The sequence below is a fragment of the Labrus mixtus genome, chromosome 16 (assembly GCF_963584025.1).
Source record: "Labrus mixtus chromosome 16, fLabMix1.1, whole genome shotgun sequence".
Taxonomy (NCBI): domain Eukaryota; kingdom Metazoa; phylum Chordata; class Actinopteri; order Labriformes; family Labridae; genus Labrus; species Labrus mixtus.
In genome coordinates this window covers 7897968-7921481 of record NC_083627.1, presented here as the reverse complement: position 1 = coordinate 7921481, position 23514 = coordinate 7897968, and the positions used below count along the sequence as shown (strand labels likewise).

The 23514-nt window shown below is 43.5% G+C and overlaps 1 protein-coding gene and 1 non-coding gene across 2 annotated transcripts; both read right to left on the bottom strand.

The window, feature by feature from the left end:
- Nucleotides 1-18316: 18316 nt before the first annotated feature.
- Nucleotides 18317-18507, bottom strand: LOC132991736 (U2 spliceosomal RNA). The gene has a single exon (XR_009676249.1). It is a non-coding gene; the product is annotated as a U2 spliceosomal RNA (small nuclear RNA).
- Nucleotides 18508-20193: 1686 nt separating this feature from the next.
- txnipa (thioredoxin interacting protein a) lies at nt 20194-23350 on the bottom strand. The gene is made up of 6 exons (XM_061059201.1): nt 23030-23350; nt 22459-22534; nt 22201-22348; nt 21723-22082; nt 21325-21627; nt 20194-21231 (listed from the first exon to the last, which is right to left on the bottom strand). Exons 1-6 carry the CDS (start codon nt 23283-23285, stop codon nt 21184-21186), a joined length of 1191 nt encoding a protein of 396 aa, XP_060915184.1. The 5' UTR covers nt 23286-23350; the 3' UTR covers nt 20194-21183.
- Between the last annotated feature and the right edge of the window lie 164 nt (nt 23351-23514).

Sequence of the window (23514 nt, the reverse complement as noted above, 5' to 3'; positions counted from 1 at the left end):
TTGCTTCCACGTGTGAATTTATTCAACTCTGCATTCTCTGAGGAACTTTGTCGTATATCTATCAGAGACCAAGACAAACCCGAGACCAGAGTGCTCAGAGACCAAGACATACCCGAGACCAGAGTGCTCAGAGACCAAGACAAACCCGAGACCAGAGTGCTCATAGACCAAGACAAACCCGAGACCAGAGTGCTCAGAGATCCAGATATACCCAAGACCAGAGTACTCAGACCAAGACAAGACCGTGACATTTAGGGATCGAGACCAAGATCAAGGCAGGACGAGACCAAGACCAGACCAAGACATTTAGTGATCGAGACCGTGTCAAGACCAAGGCAGGGGGAGATAAATTAACCTACCTTGATCCGCCCAGTTGAGACTGAAGTAAAGACAGAGTAAATTGATTTCGATATCGAGACTAGACCGAGACCTTCAAAAAGTGGTCTCTAGACCTATTTTCAGTACTACATATTTAATTCCATGTGAACCCCTCGAGTGGCCATTCCAGAGTCTGGTTGGGCCCTCCCTCTCAAAGACGGTTAATTCCTCTTCATTGTTCTTTGTTGACTTTCATCGACAAACTTTTGGTTTTCACAGCAATAATGCTGCAACGCTCAGCAGGGCAACGAGAGTGAGTGTTGTCAGATGGGGCCCCCTTTGGGAGGTTTACTACTGTCGTTGAAAAATGTGCACATTTTGGATCACTGCTTTGGTTTGAACTTTGTGAACCCTCAGGGGCCCTGGTCTGGGGCCCCTTCCTTGCCTGTTGAAAAGAACCCCTCTGAACCCCTCAAGAGTTCACTTGTGATATTAAAAGAAAGGTTAAAAAGGGGAACTGTGACACTTGACCTTTGACCTTGACATTCACAAAGTCATATGTGTTCAGTAGAGAAATTCAAAACAAGATTTCAAAGCTGAGTTTTAACATTCAAACTTGGTGTCAAATTAAATAACACACCTTAGAATAGAATAGAAGTTTATTTTAAAGCACATTTCATTACAGTTCAGCTCAATGTGCTTTACATTGAAGAGGAACAGGAATACAAGAGACAAAATAGCTGTCTGAACAATCATGAATATGATACAAAAATCAGATTAGGGACAAAACAGTACAAAAACAAAACACTTACACATATACACAAAGAGTAATTATTTGTATGCTTGAGAGAGTAGATTTGAGTTTGGCTTTGAAAGTAGAGACAGTTGTGATGGACCTCAGGTCAGCAGGGAGTTCGTTCCAGAGAGAAGGACCACAGTAACTAAAGGCCCCCTCTCCGGACTTTGATTTGATTCTTGGAATGACTAACAGACCTTCCTCTGATGACCTGAGAGCCCTGGTAGGGTTGTAGTGTGTGAGCAGGTCAGAAATATACTTGGGTGCAGAACCATTGAGTCCTTTATGGACTAATAAGAGGATTTTGAAGGTGAATCTGTGTTGTAAGGGGAGCCAATGGAGTGTTTTTAGGACCGGGGTGATATGATCAAATTTTCTTGTGTGTGTCAGGACTCTGGCTGCTGAATTTGGTTAGAGTCGTCTGATAGATTGTTTGGGTAACCCGGCATACAGGGCATTACAGTAATCTAACCTGGTGGAGATGAATGCATGGACTAATTTTTCTGCGTCTGTTTGGGATATGAAGGATCAGAGTTTTGATATTTTCGTCAAATGGTAAAATGCTGTTCTTGTAATGTTGGAGATATGATTTTCAAAGCTAAGGTCGGGGTCTATTTTAATTCCAAGATTTCTGGCCTGCTCACTTTATTTAATGGAATTTGATGTGAGGTGTATATGGATGTGTTGTCTATAGGGCTCAGATCATCATATGAAAGTGAAATGTATACCTGTGTGTCATCAGCATATGAATAGTATGATAGGTTGTGTTTCTTCATGATTGAACTAAGTGGGAGCATGTATAGATTAAAAAGCAATGGCCCAAGGACTGATCCTTGTGGAACCCAAGCAAGGACCTTTCTTTCTTTAGATTTAAAATTTCCCAGAGAGATTTGAAATTTCCTGTCTTTTAAAAAGGATGCGAACCAGTCGAGAACAGGGTCTGATAGGCCAACTAAATAGTGAAGTCTTTGAATCAATGTGTCATGATCAACAGTATCAAATGCAGCAGAGAGATCAAGTAACACTAAATTTGTAGCTTTTTGACAGTCACTGTTTATCCTGATATCATTAACAATAAGGGCAGTTTCGGCGCAGTGATTTGTCCTAAAGCCAGATTGGTATGTATCGTATATGTTGTGAGTTGAAAGGTATTTGTCCAGTTGAATGTGAACAACTTTTTCCAGTGTTTTGCCAATGAAAGGAAGATTTGAGATTGGTCTGTAGTTATTGATTACTGATGAGTCTAGGTGTTTTTTCTTAAGCAGGGGTGTGATGACAGCTTTCTTAAGAGAAGAAGGGAAAATGCCGGTCTGTGAAGAGGTGTTTGCAATATTAACGATGTTTTCTATAAGACAATGAGAAACAATTTTAAAGAGTTTGGTGGGGATAGGATCTAAAGAACATGTGCTAGGTTTCAAGTGCTGAATTATTTCCTCCAGATTGGTTTAGGTAATCAGGGGAAATGTAGACATTGAGCTTTTGGCAGTAGGGTTGTACAAAGGTGGTGGAGGATCACATGAGTTTTTGAGGGAAATAAATATATCATGTCTAAGGTTGAACACTTTTTCTTGAAAGAAAACAGCAAATTCTTCACATTTGGCCTGAGAGAGGAGCTCAGAAGGGATCGATTTTGAAGGGTTAATGAATTTTTTCAACTGAGGAGAATAAATATGACGGATTATTTTGATTACTGTTAATCAAATGAGAGATGTAGGACTGTCTTGCAGATTTCATTTCTTTATTATAACAGTAGAGTGCATTTTTTATAGATCTCAAAGTCAGCTTGTAACTTGTTTTTTCTCCACTTTCGCTCGGCTCTCCGACAGATTCTCTTTGCCATCCTTTTTTTTCCACTTTTCCTACATGGTGCTTTTGGAGGTCCATGTATTTTGACAGTTTTTTCAGGGGCGATATTATTAATGATTTGAGACAACGTGTAGGAGAAATGATCCATCATGGCATCACATCTTCAGGGAGTGTGGTTTCTACACTGACCACCAGGTGGCAGCATTGTGCATGAATACATTTATTTCAGCATGTGTTTCAGCTCTTTGAGTAAGTGTAGGGAACATTAAACCAGCAGTGTAATTAGGATTCAATTAACTCGTGAAGATTTGCATCAGGGCAAAAAAAAAGTGCATTTACGTTTGACCAAGGAGAAGAGTTAAAGGCCCTCCATGACCTTACAGTGACCTCGTTGTGATGTCATCTCTTCATGTTGGGTAATCACAGGACCAAAGTTGAACCTGCTCATTCTCTTTGCATCAACCCATATTATCTATAACGTGTTCTCTACTTGTCAGATGCTGATGTTTTGAGTACAGAGTGAACATAAACACCGCCATGCTTTGTGTATATACACGCCCCTATATGGACGTGTAGGGTGAACGAGTGTGTGTTTCAGGGCTTTGACATAAGCAGATTTTAAGATGACAGGCGAGCGCATGATGCATTGTGATTTTATTTTGATCTTGTTGATTCATGTTGTCAGGGCTGTACTGTGGTGCAGTGGTTAGTGCTGTCAAAGAGAGGAGGTTTCTGGTTCGAATCCCCGTCTGACAGGAGCCTCTCTGTGTGGAGTTTGCATGTTCTCCCCATGCATGTGTGGGTTCTCTTCGGGTGCTTCGGCTTCCTCCCACAGTCCAAAGACATGCTCGTTAGGTTAATGTGTGAATGTGAGTGTGGATGGTTGTCTGTCTCTATATGTCACCCTTTGACTGGCGACCAGTCCAGGGTGTTCCCCTCCTCTTGCCCAATGGCAACTGGGATCGACTCCAGAACAGGAAAAAGCGGTAAAGACAATGGAATTTTGTTGTTGCTTTAAGTCTTAAAGAGAATGACACACAGAGGCAGCTGTCACCTACATCATTTTTTTTTATCTTCAAATATCTCACATATTATCATGTGATTCCTCGAACAATAAACTCATTATTTTAATGTTGTTGTTGCTGTTCAGTCTGATTGTTGGTTGTGTCCTTTGTTTGATGTGATCTTTGTTTTTTATGAGCTGCAGAACAGGAGCCTGGTATGAACCAGTTTGAACTGGGTCAGGTCTGTTTGAATGTTACTTTGAATCTGTTCCTGTATGATACAATGAAACAAAACAATTCATTGCAGACAGAAAATCTAAAATCTTGAGTAAAAAGGAGCTGAAAGGAGAAGAATCTGTCGGGGGTATTGGAAAACGATAGATTGGAAAGGGGGGAAAAACAATGTAACCGTATAGAGCCACAACAAGCTTCCTAAACTACATAATGCACCGAAAATGATGAACTACTGTCAAGTACAGAATCTAGAGTCTTTTCTAGGATGGATGGATGAAGTTCACAGCTTCTTTTTATCTTCACAGATCTGTTCACACTCGTCCTGCTCATGGAGATGTGGGTTAGAGTTTATCTGATAGTGACACATATCTGAGACAGTCAAACCACCCTCATCCTCGGGCAGTTTCACTGGTCCATCAAACCTGCAGAAAACAGCACTGAGGTCTAACTACTAGTCTCTGCACACAGTCACAGATTCAGAGGAATCAGCTGTCTGTAAAAACACTCAAAAGGTGTCAGATGCGTGCGTTCATATTTGCACAAAACGCCTCAAAAGACCTCAAATTTTCAGGTCGAGTTTCATGTGTGAACGCAGTTTTAATTTTTTCACCCTCTCCCTGACTTTACCGGGACTTTTTCCCACCAGCCTGCTAGTAAAATGTCTGCGTGCAGATGCGAGAATGGAGCAGGAAGTATTCAGGGAAATTCATGTGTGTATGTGTGAACGCAAACAGCCAGATTCTTTCACTCGAATTTCACCCAGAGTTTCTCCTTCCAGACCCCTGGTACTTTTTCTGCAGCAACTCCGGACATGCTGATGTGAGAGTTCACCTCGGGCCAATGGGATGGGGAGTGTTGTGACTGCTGCACGGTGCATAGAGCGTATGAACTCGATCGCTAATTAACCTGCTGCATTCTGTTTTCTGTTCTCCAGTATGTTGGTCTCCACTCTTTGTTGAAAGTGTGATTCTGTTGAACTACACATAGCATTGATATAAAGGCAAATATCCTCATTATTGCATCGTAGAGCAGACTCTGTTGCTCCTGTCTGACAGGGATAGTGAGGAACATGTGTGAACAGCCAGGTCCTCCTGAAATGATCTAGATATTTTCCGGAGTGTTTATGTGAAAACGGCTAATGACAAGTTTTTAAAGCGTCAAGTTAGTTTGAGCTGCATGCTCTAATTCTCACTGTTGAACTCTTTGTGAACATCCTGTCAGAGCTTAACACATCATTATATTTATCATTTAGAAAACCTGAATCAATTTCTCTGGCTGAAAATTGTCGAGTTCAGTTGGAGTACATTAGATGTGTTAGTTAGACGTGTAACTCACCTTGTTCGGAACTTTTTCGCAAATGTGAACACGACATGTGATTGGCATTTCCAACACTTCGTCACAACCCTCACTGATTCATCAGTTGAGCTTTATTCTGCTGAAACATTTCTTTGAGTTGGAGTTTTTGCGGGTTCAGTGTGGATTCATCCCGGGTAAAAAGCGTCAGTGTTTCTGTAAAGATGACTCCATGTCTAAGAGAAGTTGACACAACAGAGAAACTTGTTATTCTGCTTTTGCATCTTCTAAGAAAACCATCTCACCATGATAGCTGATCTGATTATGTGAGTGAAATCACTTTGGATAAATAATCATCTGAACACAGTGAGGTCAGTTAGCCTCTCTGTAGAGGGAGGGTTATGTGACCGCTGTGTCAATTCACTTCCTGTAACCAGGCCTCCGAAGAGGTCGGATTAAGAGAAAAAGAAAAAGTCTAAATTTCCAACTTGATTTGTGTCCTTTAATAACCCTGCATATTGAGAAATTAACTTTTCAAACTCTAGAAAGTGCAGCTGCTCAAAACAGTTTGGAATTTGAGTGACATTTCCAGGTATCCAGGTGTGTTAAACACTGTTGTGATTGCTCCATAATGCACGTCTTTCCTCCTGTTATGGCGTTCAATGTTCTCCTTCTGTGTTTTCAGTCAAACATGTTGATACAGTTTCTGCAGAAACATAAAGCTGCAGCTCCGTCTCTCTTTCTGCGTGCAGGACGAAAACAGATTACACAACACAAAGGTCGTCATGTGAGCAGCAAACAGGACGTCTCAGGTGTGTGTGACTGTGGTGCAAAGTGGGCGGGGCCTGCTCTCGGTGAAACACTGTTGAATGTGTTTACCTGCAGCAGTGACTCACAGCGGCCGGAAGACGTGCAAACCCTCAGAAATCAAAGAGTCTGACGCTGCAGATGACGTCAGCCTGCAGGTCACTCGTCTGTGCAAAAAAAAATCAGACTCAAACAGGAGATAAAATGTGTGTGTGTGTGTGTGTGTGTGTGTGTGTGTGTGTGTGTGTGTGTGTGTGTGCGTGTGTGTGTGTGGGTGTGTGTGTGTGCATGTGTGTGTTATATAACTGCGTGTGATATTCCAAGAACCACAACTTCCCTGAAACGACTTCTGCAGCCGGAGCAGCAGCTGTCACCGTTGACCTTGTTTGTGCAAACCACAGGAAGACAAAGTATTCACGAGATTTAATTACGTAAAAAAAATGAACAAATGTTATCTCAAGACACTCCACAAAAAAGAGCAGGGGAAAGATGTTACTCTTTGCTATGTTCAAGAGTCAACGTTAATCCATCATGAGCACTTACTTTTAGCAAAGTTACAGTGGAGAGGAAAAACTTCCTTTGAGAGGCAGGAAACCTCGAGCAGAACCAGACCCGAGATGAACAGCCGTCTGCTGAGTCTGTGTCGGGGGTTGGAAAGTGGAAGAGAGGGAGACAAGAGAGCAACAACAACAATGAAGAAGACAGATTAAAAGCTGTTGTGTCGGTAATGATGGTAAAAGTATGTGAAGCATTCACAGGAACAGCTAAGTATGATGCTAGACTCATTGGTCTTTTATCAACGTTAGTAACTGTACTGATGATGAAACAAGGAGGACTAGTCGTGTTAGTTGAAGAGGTTGAGGTTCTTTGCAGGAGAATACATCGGAAAGATGTAGAAAAGAAGAAGAAGAACATTCTCACTGATTATTTGGATGTCACATAAGCGTTTTTATCTCAGGGTCATTCCTTGTAAATTCACGTGCAAGGTGAAGCTACGAGCTAACTCAATTGTGCTAACATTAGCCTGATTACACAACAATGCAGGACACAGGCGGCTGCAGCTCAAGCCGAGGACAATTTCGTCTGATCCTTGTGCTAAACTTCTTCGTGTGAACGCGAGTGGAGGGGGGTTGGAGGTGTTTAGCTGGAGGAGAGAGGAGGCTTCAGTATGGAGGATTTTTAAATTAAAAAATGTTTAATTAAAGGCTTCAAAGTCACTCCAAGCTTAGGTCTGCAGCCGTGCAAGCAGACTGTAAGACTACTTTCAAGTAAAGCCTGCAGTTCAATCCTAGCATTAGCATGCTAACACATTGATGCCTCTTGCATTTTGAACTTTTACCGTGTTAGCTTTTTGGATGTACTTTTGTCCTTTGTCTTTTAACTGTCTTGTTCTGCCTTTCCAAAAAAACAATCGGCCTTCGTGGGTCAAATAAAGTTGAGTTGAGTTGAGCAGGGCAAACACTTTGCAAACACTGAAGACTTCAATAAGGAGAAGCGTACTCCAAATTCAGAAATGAAGCCGACACTAAGACATTTACTTGTTTTGGTTCTGCATGGTGTTTGCCGTTTACTTGATTGCAGCCGTGAGTTTTCCAGGAAGCCAACAATCTTATTTTGTACACAGTTAATATTCTTTCTGGAGTAGGTTTACAAGTTTATAGTCTTCTTCATCTTTGCTGTGCACAAGTTCAGTTCGGTGTTCCTGAGTGAACACAAAGATTACTCTGATTTCTGCAGCCTGGTTATGTTCCCAGAGTCCTGCATGACAATAAACCGGATTGTTACTGTAGACAAATAGCTGCTCTAACATCCATTATCTGCTAATGACTCTTATAAAAACAGTAATGAGTTGGTTTGAGGAAGGAGCAGGAGGTCATGGCTTCATGGTGAAACATGTTTTGCCGTTCGCTTTGCTGAAGGTGCGGCCAGACATTCCTCACTCCCCTGTGTGTCAGTCGTTCTCACAGGCCCTCACACACACACACACACACACACACACACGCACACACACACACACACACACACACACATATGCAACACAGACCTTATACTCCTGATTGAACTCATCCATGGTAGTCTCCGTCTCTGATATGTGTGTGTTTGTGCAGATTGACACATCTGTACTGCATGCTCTTTCTTGTGTTTCCTCTTATTTTTTTTATTTTTTTTATTTTAATTTTTTGGGGGGGGGGGAGTTTGGATGTGTGGGTGGAGAATGTGTGCGTTCAGGAGAGGCGTGGCCGGTTGTGCATGTGGCGTCTCTGAGCTGTTGATCGACGCTGTTGTTTCCCTGCCTGAGCATGCTCAGTGTGTCCTTCACAGCAGACACAGAGTCTTGATGTTTTTGATTCTTTGACAGAGAAACGGCCTGAGGCTACGGATAACAACGACACTGAGCTTTCTCGCTCCCACACCCAAACACACACGCCGTCACTCTTTCACTCTTACACGTTACGCGTTTAGGAGAAAAACAAATGTATTTTCACAAACAAGGAGCAACAAAAACATGTGTTTTAGATATTAAATGATAGATCATGAATGATATGACAGATGGATGTTTGTTCAGGGTTTGTTCGGTCGTAAACAGTTTACAAAGATAAGAAGCCATTTGAAATGATACAGCTCTAGTGCTTTATCTACAGGAAATATAAATCTTTAAGGAGAGGGTTAAGAGGATTATGATGGAAGAGGATGTTGTCAGTTAGGCTGATCAGACTGCAGGAAGACTCAGGATCGGGGTCTAGCTGATCACGGCCCAGACTTCCAAGAATTAGACAAACAAGATGAAGGGATAAGGAAGGGAGGGTGAATGGAAGGGAAGGGAGGGTGGGTTTAAGACCTGAGACAAACAGGGTGGAGTAGGATGGCTCGGTATAAGTAGGCTTGTCAGGTGACTGATGGTGTGGTTTAGGCGTTAAAGGTAATTGAATAACTGAAAAACTGAATCAACTACTAAGCATGCAGATTTTGCCTTGTTGTGAAATCCGTTTTGAAAGGACTTCATGAGGGAAATGTGTCAAGCTATCGCAGCCATTATCACATGATGTCAGGGTGCAATGTGTCAGACCTCTCATTCAACTGTTTTATGTGTTGCTTTCTTTCATCACGAGTCTACACAGACTGATGACAAACAAGACATGCGAGAGAATGCATGCAAAGATAAGGAGAACATTAGTGTCAGCTTTGGCAGCTCTTCAGATTTAGACGGAAATGTGTTATGGTTTTGACCCATTTTAGTCATTTTGACCTTTGATAGTTTTCGTCCATAGTTTAAGTTGACGGCAGCTCAAAACATTGGCTCGACCAAAACAAGGAAACGAGGTCAGACAGTGGAACTCAAATCAATCTGATCTCAGGTGGATTATTTTAGAAAAGTAGAGTTTAGCTCGAGCTGAACCATCCTGATGAAAGCCAGAGGTCCTCACACAGGAATGCTGCTCACACACACCTGATATATGACCCTACCTTACACTGTGTTTGATGATGGATGGTTTTTACTTGTGTTTGAGTTACAGGGAGCAGCCTGAAACACTCTGTACTGGGGACATTTACTCGTCATGAGCAAACAGAACTGCACTGGATGCTTGGCAGAGAGAGAAAAAAAGGGTCAGATGAGATGTTTTTGTTTTTGTTTTTCCGCAGGAGCTCCAAAAGTGAAAGGTATTTCAGTAAGAAAGCCCCTCCTGTCTGGAGCCAACTCAGCAGTCTGCATGCTCAGTGCATGAACGACGCCTTCAGCCAATTACAGAAAGTACAGCGGCAGCCTACAGCCAATCAGAGCGCTGCATTTTCTTTTTTTTCCAGCAGGAGAGTCATGAAGAGGAATTTGTTTTTCTGAACGGAGAGAAAAGAGAGAGACGCGGGGAAACCGGAAAAACCTCTGAGGGTGTTTACACGGAGAAACAGAACAGCGTGTTTCCCATGTCGGTGTTCTGAGAAATCATTTCATCATTCGTTTTTTTAATTCACACCTGTCACTCGCTCAGCGTCCTCTTGTTTGTTTGGACAGATAGATAAAGAACAGGTTTGAGACTTTTACTCCTGGTTCCCAAAGTTGGGGTTGGCACCCACTGTGGGGTCGCAAGACACTCACAGGGAGGTCACGAGATTCCTTCCAAAAATGACTTAAAATTGCATATTTTACAAAAAGTACAAAAAAGTACTTCAAGAGATTACTTATGTACAGTGATTAGGCTCTTGTGTTCTTTTGTGTTACCGGTGTTCGGAAAGGCCAATTAGAGCGCCCGGCTGTGCGCAGTGGTAAATGTTTTAAAGAGGACATATTCTCCCCCTTCTCCACCTTTTCAAACAGTCCCCCTGTGGTCTAAATGAAACATCTGTGCTGTGCTTTGGTCAAAATATAACATGAATCAAGCACCAGAGGAGGTTTGTGACCCTGTATAAACCAGCTCTCTCAGAATGCTCCGTTTTGGTGTGTGTGTCTCTTTAAATGCAATGAGCCCCCCCCCCCCCCCCCCCCCCTGAGTTTTCCCAGCAGACATCACTCCTTCACTAGCGAGAATAAAAATGGCGGACCTGCACAAAAGTTTTGTTCTAGGCTGGGGGTGGAGTCCATGGGTGGAGATATCAGGGGAGGGGAGGAGATTTTTTTTTTTTTACCAGAATCCCACTGTGACATCACAAGGAGAGCAAATTTGAAACAGAGCATTTTTCTCTGTGTTGTAAGACTTATGCAGACCACAAACAAAGAACTGGATGGGTTTATTTTACATTTTGTGGGTCAGTAGACACTCAGGTTACCCAAATATATGTTCAGAAACACTGTAACAGTGGATTTATCACAATATGTCCCCCCCTTATCAATTCGCTTACACAAAAAACCGCAGCACAAGTGACGCCATCTCAACAATAATGCATCTTGTCCTGAAGCACCTCGAAAGCCCTGCTGCATATGCCAGACTGCTTTTCATTGATTTTAGCTCAGCTTTTAACTCAATCCAGCCTTCTTCTTCTTCTTAAAAAACTAGTTGAGCTAGATGTGAACCCTTTTTTAATCAAGTGGTACTACTCCTTTCTTTCAAACAGGCCACAACAAGTGAGATTTAATTCTGTCTTCTCTGAAACAGCAGTAAGCAGCACGGGGGCCCCACAGGGGTGTGTCAGTTCACTCTTCTTGTTCACTCTGTATACTAATAACTGTGTTAGCACCCAGCCAAACAAATATGTCGTGAAATTCTCAGATGATACTGTCATCCTCAGTCTACTCTCAAATAATTCGAATTCTCAGATGATACTGTCATCCTCAGTCTACTCACAAATAATTCGAACCCAAGTAGCCACAGAGCTGCTGTGGACAGTTTTGTGGACTGGTGTGATGCTGATCAACTGCACATAAACACTCGTAAAACTGTTGAGATGTTGCTGGACCCCAGGTCAGTCGGAAACCGGAGCCCTGTGGCCATTCATGGTCACAGCATTGAACAAGTCACCTCATACAAATACCTGGGGTGCATATTGACAATGATTTTAGCTGGCACACACAGGTGGCAAGCGTGTGTGTGCCAAAATCCATCAGCGCCTCCATTTTCTCAGGAGACTAAGAGTGTTTGGTGTATGTTAAAAACATTATGTTCATCTTTTACAGAGCAACAATAGAGTCTATTTTACGGTATGGCATCACCAGCTGGTTTGGTGCTTTAACAGTAAAATCTAAAGCTCAGATCCTCAGCCTGGTTAAGACAGCAGGCAAGATCATGGGAATGTGTGCCCCTCTTACCCCCCAGGATCTTTTTGAGCAGGCTACCATCACACAGGCCAAGGGCATTTTATTGGACACGTCCCATGTATTGCACTCTGAATATGTTTTGTTGAACTCAGGGAGAAGGTTCAGGGTTCCTCTGTGCAAACACAACCGCTTCAAAAACTCATTAGTCCCTTTTTCAGTTAAGCTCATTAATGAGCAAAAAATAGAAGAGGAACGGAAAACCAGGAGGCCCCCAATGTACCGATAACTGTAGACATGTTGAAACTGTCTGGAGTGGCATGTGTACATGTGTACAGTGTGCATGCGTCTGTGACTGTAGGAGTGAGTGTGTGTGTACTGTAGCACGGAGAAGTTAAATGTTTTTTGTTTTTTTTTGTAACATTGTAATTACTGTTTTTATGTTGTCTTCGATGTATTGTCCATGCAGCGATTTCCCAGCATCCTAGACAAATTTCTCCCTAGGGAGACGAATAAAGAAACCTTGACCTTGACCTTAACCACCTCCATAGACATTGTGGGTCCCCAGTATTTAGGGTCTTAATCTGGGGCCGTTTGGTAACCCCTGCTGTATAGTGTCTGTAAAGCATTGAGATAAGTGTCTCTAAGCTGCATTCTTTCTAATGAGCAGGGTCTTTAGGAATAAGTCCTGTGGCCTAGTGGTTAGTGTGCGCGCCCCCTTGGAGGTTATAGTCCTCTAAGCAGGCGGCCCGGATTCAAATCCAACCTGTGGCTCCTTTCCCGCATGTCATTCCCCTCTCTCTCTCTCTCCCTGATATCCGACTCTATCCACTGTCCTATCTCTAAATAAAGACCAAACATGAATCTTAAAAAAAAAAAAGAAGAAGAAATCTGATTGTCTAGAAGTCTATGATTAAAAATGGTCCTACGTCTCAGTTGGGTTATTCCCTCAGTAAACGTTTTCCTCATGAGTTTATGATCTCAATCTCTGGATTCAAGTCAACGATTTCAGCTGGAAAACAAAAAAAGCTGAAACATTTTGTTGCATTTTCTGTGTTTGTTTACACAACAACGGCATTTTGGGTGGCTCAAAGTGCAAACTGTTTGAAAACCGATTCCAGAGAACAAAACGGCACTGTCTCCGTCATTGTGTAAACTGGAAATACACTTCTCTATTCAGATAACAGCTCTTCAAAGCACGTTTTTGTGTGTGTTAACGTCTGACTTCTGTGTTTTTGTGTGGTTAAAGTCCAGGACGATGTCTCTGTTGAACGTAGGAACACATAAAACAACAACCAGGCCAGTAATTAATTAAGAGTTGTAGATCACCAGCTCCTGTTCACAAAATGATTGTTGCTGTCAACGGAGTCTGGCGTCCCTGAAGAGAGTGATGTTACAGCTGCTCCTGGTTTTAAAAAAAAAATCCTCTTCCTCTTTGACAAAAATGTTCTCTTTCTTTCTGTAAGCAGCTGTCAGACACTTTGAACAGTCCGAGTCTGTCAGTGACTAAAACAACAACTTTTAGTTTTCATTATGGCACGCCGAAAACTCGTGTGTGTGTGCGTGCGTGTGTGTGCGTGTGTGTGTCTCGGCCCGTGCGTTATCTGTAGCATTCTTTGTGTCATGGTAAACCTCATGACTAGACCTGCAGAGTGAGCAGAGTGAGTTCTCTGTGGTGAATCACAGCCGTTCAGAGGGAACAAACAGAGGGCGGACGAGGAAACGGACGCCTGGAGGAGGAAACCAGCTCACAGCCTATTTGTGTGTGTGTGTGTGTGTGTGTGTGTGTGTGTGTGTGTGTGTGTGTGTGAGTGTGTGTGTGTTCACGCTGTTTTCGAGTGCTAACCCTCGTGAACAACTGCTGCTGGCCAAAGAGGAAGCGAGTGCTGCATGGCCTCAGCCAATCACAGGCTGCGTCTGAGGAAAGGACGAGGCATGTTGGAATAATGACATGATGTTAACGATGATGATCATAAATGATGACACATCAGAACGTGTTGTATCAGGTTTATTTTAAGAGCTCAATTATGATACTCAGAAGTCTTAAGTAACACAAGGCTGTGAGGTTTACTCGTTGTGTAACAACAACAGGGTGTGTACCTCCAACCACTGAAATGCACAGCATGCATTCACATGTGTCGATCTGAAGACGCATCAGTTTATTTATGGGTCAAGGCCCCATTGATGGTGACTCGTGGCAGCCCTGACCTAAATCCTTCCCTGGTTCACGGTCTCAGTTTTCACCAAGCAGCAACCTCGGGTGTGGAGAAATAAGGCGGCCGTTCCTTGAGTCTCAACTTGAGGCCAGCTCCGAACGACCCTGGAAAGTGTTCGTTTTGACAACAGAAACAAACACGTTCACAGCCTGGAAACCTGTGCCAAAGATTTTGGCAAATCAACTTGAGCTTTTTACAGCGCTTTACCCCGCAGGTCACACCTACACAGTCACACCCTGATGAGGTTGCTAAGTGACCATCAGAAGTAGCTAATCACATCCATACACATTCACACACCACAGACAAAGCAGAGGGAGCAACTTGGGGTTTAGTGTCTTACCCAAGGACACGTCGGACATGTGGCTGCAGGGAGCTGGCGACTGAACCCCCGACCTCTGGTTGAGAGACAACTGACTCTAGCGCTAAGCCACAGCCGCCCTATCTTTAAATGAAAAATCTAAATATCATGTTTTGATCTTATTTAGGCAATGCAGGTTTATGTATAAAGCACATCATAGCAACAAGGCAATTCAAAGTGCTTCACACAAGACATTCAAAGCACGATGACAAACATTAGTTAAAGTCTTTATTGACACACGCTGTACTTGAGTTATGCATAATTAGGGGCGTGGTCGATCAGACTGCAAGCCCCCTCAGCTCCATCTCTTTGCCTGTTGTTGGGTTTACCACATGTTTGATAGAGTCAGCATTTCCAATATGGCAACCGCCACAGATAAGCTTCCAGAACAGCCCTTTAGAAACCAATGGGTGACGCCGCTCAGGCTTTGTCCATGTTTTGATTTACAGTTTTTCACACATGCACTCCTGAAAAGTCCTCCTGAAATCGTCCAGGGTTAGAGCTTTCACAATATACATAAAACCGCTCGATTCGCCCCCTGCTGGACTGTACAGTTAATGCATGTTAATAACACTTCTGCATTGGCCGGAACTATTAACCCCAGCTAACAGCCAGCTTGCACAGCCTGCGCCATACCTGTCCGTACCTGCAGGGGGGGGCGACGGTCTGTATTCAGTATTCAGGGAAACACAACAGAAGATGCGTCGATATTCCGAGGCTTGTTTTGGAAACCGCCTACTTTACTGTACTAGTATACGTACTGAATTTGGTAAAAAAAAAAAAAAAAAAATGCAGTTTGTGTACAGATGCGAGATCAGCTGTGTGCCAGAAATACCCGGCTGTCGTACCGATTTGGGAAACATTTACAACATACATCAGACCAGCCTCACTTGTGTACTGTTGCCAGGTCAGAGATCAAAATGGACGAGAGCAACGTGCATCGAAACAGCGGAAATAATCACAATCAGACCAAACAACACAAAGTTACCACCGATTAAGATTTTTGATTCTCAAAGTCATGAAATCAGCTTAACCTGTCTGTATTACAAAATAACCACAGACTGACAGTCATACTACATACAGTATACTGTTGCGCATGGTATGCAGTACGTACCACGTTTGATAGTAGCTGTATGCAGCTGGTGGTTTCTAAAACAGCCCGACTGTTGTCATGTTTGTTTGCTTTCTGTGGACGTGTGCAAGGCTCTCTTGTTCTTAGAAGTATCTTGAGGTTGATTGTTAATCGATAATATTTAGCGGTTTCTTCCTGAGAAAGAAACATAACTGAATTCTTAAAAGCAGCCTCTGACGTCATTCTAAACAGTGAACACATTGTGCAGTTATGACATTTGTTTTGATGCACTGTTACGATAACGCTGCGTCGTGGATAATGGAAAACAAACACAGAGGAGGATCATGTTCTTTTCCATGTTGGTGTTTCTTAGAAAGTAGACTGACAGCAGAATTTTCCGGGTGGTCCAACACTCTCCGACTATTCCATTGGTTTACCTCCGACCTACTTACGGCTGCAGACGCTGGACATTTACATCTGAGGAGATACTTCTGCTCTACATGGACAATGAAACTCTACACTGCTGCTAAAAGTGTCGCACATTTGATTCCCCCTCCGACTCGGTGTTTGACAACAAGGACACAATCCCTCACAGGCCTCTCTTACAGCACCGTATTCGGTTACACAATACGGCCATGTGCTGCACTCTAGGTGATTTATGTTTGTTATACAACACTTTACAATATCTGCACATAAAAGAATTCAATGAGAAGAGAGGTCAGCAGGTCAGAGCAAAAGAAGGAAGGGAAAGATTTCAAAGTCCTGCACTCAAATGGTTTCAAAGTATCGCCTGAAGAAACCACAAAGAAAGTTGTCAGCACTCTCAAATTAAACATGTGATATTTTCCTTTCTTCAGCATTTTTTTTGACGTTTCTGGTTTTGACCACTTTCGGGTAACAAACAGTAATCTGTCGGTGATTCACAGCTGATAAAAAAAAAGTCCCGAACTACAGTTTTGCTGATTGAGCGAAACAGTGGTAAGAAAATACAAGCGATGCAAAATCAAAGTGAGGAGGACACGTACCGAGATCAGCAACACTCGGATATCCTATAATTTAAATACTATGTATAAAAAATGGCTTTTAATGTGTTAAACTCACCTGAATATTTATTAAATTACATCATTGTAATGTGAATACGAACAGAAGAGAGACGTATGAAGAAATCTGGGGCCAGTTGCACCAACTTAAGACTCCTAAAGTCTTTCACTTTGTGGCCCTGGAAGAATCTCAGTCTTTGCAAAGTCTTCTGTATGGAAGGCATAAGTCTTATAAGACCGGTCTTAAGAAAGGAGTCTCAGTCGGTTGTACCAACAGAACTTAAGCCTAGTCTTAACTACGCCCAGTCTGGGATAGCATTAATATATCTATCTCCTGGCAGTGTGTCGGTCTTTGTATCAAGGCCACATTTCTAAGGTCTTGTTATGTTGGTTATGAGGGAATTCTTGACCCAGGTTAATACAATGACAGCACAGAGCAGTAAGGTTTAAATGAAAGCTTTTCTAATTCTAAGCTAGCTAAAGTGATAGTGATATTAAATCAGCGTGAGTGACGTCGCCCATCTGTTCCTGCAGGGGGTTTTGGAGGCTCATCGATGACGGTCTCCATACCGGAAATGCTGTCTCAGTCTTACTTTCAGTCAACCTGACGACAGGCTGAGAGCTGGAGCTGAGGCGGGTTTTAAGCCTCTTGACAAACCGTTACACCGCGCCCACCTGTCAATCAGGTCAGCTACACTCCTTATTGTGAATAACTCTTACCCTTACTGCGGTACAACACTGCCTCTCTTCTCTGCTGTTTACATTACTTGCTGCTATTTATCATACCAAGTCACTTTAATCATCACTTGTCACTTCCCTGCACATTCTGTCTCAACTCCCTGCATAGTTAACTTCATCATTCATTTTGTATTTGTATATACCCCCTATTTTTATTAGTCTTATCTAATCTATTCTGTTTCATGTGTATTTTGTATTTTGACCTAACTTGTCTGTGCTGCTGCAACGCCTGAATTTCCCCTCTGGGGATCAATAAAGTACAATCCTATCCTTCATCAAATCAGAACAGATCAAAAAGTTCACACCCCGTACAGTGTGTGCCAATCGAGACATGAGCTAATCAGGCTGTAAACAAGTTAATTTCTGCTGTATAAAACAGGCTTTTTTTAGAATGGGTGTGTATATGACTTCCTATACTTTTACAGCCTGTCTCTAGTCGGGTTAGGGTTAGGTTGCAGGATTATGCACTTTTGCACTTTTGCATTGGCTTCATATTTCAACACTGGAGGTTGCCACTTAAATGGTTTAAAAATGTATAATCTTTGGGTGAAACCTAGCTGCAGAACATTTATAGTTTGCAAACAGTTTGTAAATTCATTTAATAATAATAATTTATTGATCCCGCAAGGGGAAATTTGTTTTTACACTCTGTCTAGTTAACATGCTACACAAACATAGGCTGAAATACACACACATGCACAAACAAGATCTTATGGACATGCACTAATGGAGAGGTCTCAGAGTGGGGGGGCTGCTCACAGTGGGTGCTCCTGAGCTGGTGGGGCGGGTTAGGTGCCTTGCTCAAGGGCACCTCGGCAGTGCTCAGGAAGTGGACTGGCTCTCCAGCTACCAGACCAATTTCTGGACTTGGTCCGTGCTGGGACTTGAACCGGTGACCCTCCGGTTCCCAACCCAAGTCCCTACAGACTGAGCTACTGCCGCCCACAGAGAGGAGGGTGCACCGTTCCCGGAGGTACTGCAATACTGGGTCGATGCGTGGCGTGGACGGAGCGAGCCCCTGTTCCATCTCCCAAGTCCAAAAATCAATTTAATATATGGTCCCCGGGTAGGGGACGTATCAGATATTAAACTGATAAGAACAGATACTACACTTGATCTTAGCCAAAAGGCCGAGAAGCGATTTGCAATGTGCTCAGCAGCCTCCATGACGTCTCTGAGAACGATAAATCCTGACAGAACTTTTCTTACGTCTGTAAAACAGACCTCCAGACCTCAGCGGTGCAGAGAGAGGAGCTGCAGCCCCTCACAGAGAGACTCTCCGATAAACAGTTTCCTTATCATTCTCTCTCAGCAGCTCACAGACGTCAGCGGCTCAGAGGACGGAAAACAGTCCTGCACAAAACTCTGACTGCACGCCCACAGCACCAACTCTGGGAAGGACTTACCAGCTCTACTCAGCAGTGTGCAGCATGTCTGCAAAGAGCCACGATGTGAGCAGGCCAACACTTAGGAAAAGACAAGTCCCTGTCCCCTGAATGAAGCAGAAACAGCCGCCATGTTTCTCTCTGAGGGCCTCCAAGCTCCACAGCCACAAACATGCCTCTGTAAGTTAAGATAATAATAAGTAACAAGTCATAAAGATCTTCCAGAGCAAAACAACTGTGCAACTGTTGGCTTGTTTCAATAAAGCGTCATGAAACACGGGTTATAAGTGTCTGTAAAATAAAAGAGAAATCTAAAATGGTTCTTTTGGTGAGTTACAATCAGACTCTGCTTTGGGCAGGGCATGTGCAAACATAAAAAGAATCAGACTGCCGTTTAACTTTGCTTTGCCATCCAACATTAAACATTAACTGAACATATAAAAGCTTAACTGAGGTAATAATGCGAAGGAGGTCAAAGGAAGGCGATACGTGATTTTAAGAGCTGATTATGTAACCTGTAGGTTCGAGTGTTTTTCCAGTATTTACAGTATTGGATATTTTCATGATTAAGACGTTTATCTGAAAAGTGGAGATAAAACTGGCTCACAGGATGTTTGTGTCCAAATCAAATAGTCCTCTGATGCTGAAAAAATAAATAATAAAAATAAATATTACATGATCCTGCAACCGACCGGCATCTGAGAGTGTATGTTGGCTGCGCACGGGATGCCCTGTTGGTCAAAATACTGTTCCTCTGATGCTCTTTGTGACATCACTGAAAGCAAACGGACACAGATGAAGATTTGCCTCCATTCGTTGTGTATCGCAACCGCCAGTTTGCTGCTCAAAGCACAGAAGGAACCCAAAGAGCTTTCAAACTTGCACAAAACTCCTGAAGTCTTGAGGTTGAGCTGCATGTGTGAATGCAAATAAGAGTTTCTCCTCCAGCCTCCTCGTATTTTTCTACATAAAGTCAGAGTGAGCTGATGTGAGAACGCAGTAGGATGCAATCAGGAGAATTCTTCTCGAGTGAGCAGGAGGGGGTGGTGACGTTTATTCCCTGCGATCAGTACACGACCATAGACTGTCTGCACGCCACCGGGTACGATCTCCGTGCACGTAATGAAACTTCTGCATCGTGTTTTCTGTTCTTCAGTACGTTCTTCTGCGCTCTTTTGTTCACACTCAGATTCTGTCTTACTCCACATGACTTGATATGATGATGATGATGATGATGATGATGATGTGATATGATATGATGTCCTACTGAGAATATCGACGGAAAAACCCATTCAGATTAGCTCAAAACAAAAAATCTGGGCTTTGTTCTTGGATCGTCGGGGGGGGGGGGGGGGATTGGGCCCAGAATCAGCCAATCGATTATCTTGCAGTGTGCACCCCGATTAAAACCAGATCTCGAAATGAAAGAGAAGACATGCTGGATATTTTGAACATTTTTTATTATAAAAAATAACCCATAGGGTTCCATACAAAAATACTCGTTTTAAGTATCAAGGATGCATTGCAAACATACTTTGTCACAAATCAGTATTCAACAGTGATTCTCTTTTTAGAGCCCTCAAAGAACAGAAGTTATGAAAACCACCACAGTGGAATGAAATGTTGTCTTGGACAACTGCAGAAACATGATTACACTCACACTAAGTGCGTCCCATCAGACCGGAGTGTAAGTGCGGAACGTTTATGGCACTAAGCTAAGCCAAGCCCTTATATGAAAAAAAAACTGTGAGGTTGAAAAGAAAACACACTCTCCAAAACACAAAAAAAATTCAAACGAAACTTAACAAACTCTTTAGGCAGTAGTAGAGCAAAATGCATCAACCAAAAAGTGCAAAAACATTCAGGAATAAACCACATAAACACTGGTACATAAGTGAAAAAAGACGCGGTGTGAGGTTTTCTCAGCATCCAAGGATGATTATTCTACATGCTCGATTAACATTCCTGACGGATTCTGAACAGCAACACGAGCCGATTTACAGAACGGATTGTTCTTCTGGTGAATCTTGGGCTTGACTGGAATGAAGAAGAGAAGACAAGCCCCAAAAAAGCACAAACCACAGCAGGCCGGGGCGACTCGTTGACTGCTTGGCCCCGATAAGAAAGTCTTAAAGTGTCTGTGAATGGACAGCGAGACCCCCACGAGCTGAGGGTCTCTGGGAGGGACAGCTTATTCAGAAATGCACAGGCTCTGAGACTCTGCCTTCAGGTCCAGGACCTGATGAGCATCGGGCGGAAGACAGGTGAAGGTGATGAAGTAACAGGAGAGCATCGTTTCTGTCCATCTCTTCAGATCTGTATTTTCACTCCTCCATCAAACACTTGAGAGTTTGGACCTTGTGCTCCTTTTTAAGTGCGTTAGACGATCGGTCCCTGAGAGCGGGACCAAAGTTAAAAAGTCCCTGCTGCACTTCAGCAGACCGGCAGCATGCGGGCATTTCCGTTAAACTCCTCCTCGGTCTGAAGAGAGAAGGAATACATTCATTAGTTTCTTGTTAACTCAAGAGGAGGCCTTATTATTTCTTTTGTGATTCATTTGGGTTAGACTCGTACCTCTGTATAAGCAGGAGGTGGGGGGAACGTGAAGGTGGGGACATTCATGAAGATGGGGCTGTCATCTCCGTCGACGTCGTCCAGCAGCGGCGTGAGCGGCTGGTCCAGGCAATAGTCCCGGGTGATGTCGCAGTAGCTGGGGGGTTCAGACGGCATCCTGAGGGACACCCAGCTCTGGGAGGAGTTGCTGACTGAACCCTCGTGGCTGCTTACGCTATTGCTGCGGCTGCCAAGACCGGCCGTCCCGATCACCAGGGGCAGCTCCAGAATCAGCTTCTCGCTGCCGGGGATGTGGATATAGATCTGGAAGAACAAATGAAACACTTACATTAGTTTCCATTCTTAAAAAGTTAGAAGAAAAAAAACATGCATACAATTAGTTTTGAGTGAATGCTCACCATGAGTGCGTACTCCACCCGGATGATGTTGCAGCTCAGCATGGATGGTTTGATCTTAGGTACCCTGATGGTCTTCCCCTGCCAGGCGTCACACATCCCGGAGATGATGTGGTTCCCGCGCACAGCGGAGAGCTTCTGACGGATCACCTTGGTGCGCCCATTGGCCTGGTACGTGTGCTTAGCGATGATGGCGGCTTTGGGCACCACGATACGGGAGCAGGTGTTCTCAAACTTTGCGTTGATGCAGATGTCCTCCCCCTCGCAGAAGCCGCGGCGGTCGATTTTGGCGTTGAGCGACACCTGGCCGTCAGGGATGAACATGCAGGTGACTTTCTTCTCCTTCATGCCGCCTGTGGGAGACTGAAGAAACACCACGGAGGTCAAACTCGAGCAACACTATCTCTCGCATTGTCACACAACAAGAAGCTCAGATTTCCAGATCAAGGTATCACCGTCTGTAGGGTGTCAGTGAACTCACCAGCAGATCAGGGGTGTTCACATCCAGAGGCTCCTCCACCTCAAAGGATTTCTTGCACTCAAGGGGGTGCTGTTGAGGCCTCTCCATCACGGCCTTCACATAATATTGGACGTAGCCAAACTTCCCCTTGTATGACGACACCAACTGCCTGTAAGAACATGTGAGGAGAAATAAGTCAAACCAAAAAGTACTCTAACAGGAAGGCTCATTCTTTAAAAAATGATGTCATCACACGTGGAGAAAGAAACACTGGCTTACCCTTGCTGGGGGAGCTCAAATCCAAAAGTGTACTCGTATTTGTTGCCGGGCCTCAAGATGACCGAACCATCAGAATCTTAGGGAAGGAAAATGAAATACAGTTTTATTACTCTACAACACCTTAATAACAACCCCTTCCTGTCCTTATGTGAAACTAAAACACTGACAGTCATCTCATTCATCATGGGAAACATCCTGTTTGGGAAACTCCCTGTAATCTACTGTAAGGAGGAGGGGATCAGGGGAGATCATTTTACAGGTTGCGTTCAATAGCAGCCAGGAGATAACTACATCGTTACTTATTTAGCAGTATTAATGATGTAAGAGAGGCAATAATAGACATGTTGCTACTTTCAAAATCGAATTAACTGTACATAACGGTCTTGATAAACAACAACAACAATAACATATAATGTGAGTCAACTCAGTTAACCTTACTTATTAAATAATAATACAATTCATTAGTATTCCCGCTTAGTCCCTGAACGCGATAAGTCATTAAGTATCGCGATGCTTCACTCTCTAATGCATTAAACAGACAGCCCTGTGATAGTGTGATGGATATCCTCACCTGTTGGCTGCTCGTCCAGTCGCAGCACCTCCTCATATCGGAGGTACTCGGCCTCCTGTCGGCACCGCTGCTTCCCTTTAGCGTACTCCACCTTGGCGCAGCCCAGACCCAGAACCTTTACAGCGGTTACCCGAGTCACCTCGTTCACCTCCACCACCACCCGACCGGACACCTTGTCCCCCCCGCAGTAAAAAGTCTTGCAGGGGTCGGAAAAGACAACCTGGAAGGTCTTCACTCTCTTTATCATCGCCACCATGATTGTTGATTTCGTAAATCCAACACAGGTAACAAAACACCTGATCGATTTGAAACGGCTGTGAAGCGACCGTTAAGTTTCGGAAGCACTCTCTCCTCTCTGCTGTAAACAAAGAGGACTCTGATGCCTTTTATATGACGAGCCATGAGCAGCCTGGCTGAACTGCGTGGCTCAGCGCGTGCACAGCGCTCCCATTGGTTGAAATGCTCTGTTTGTGTCGGCTCTAACC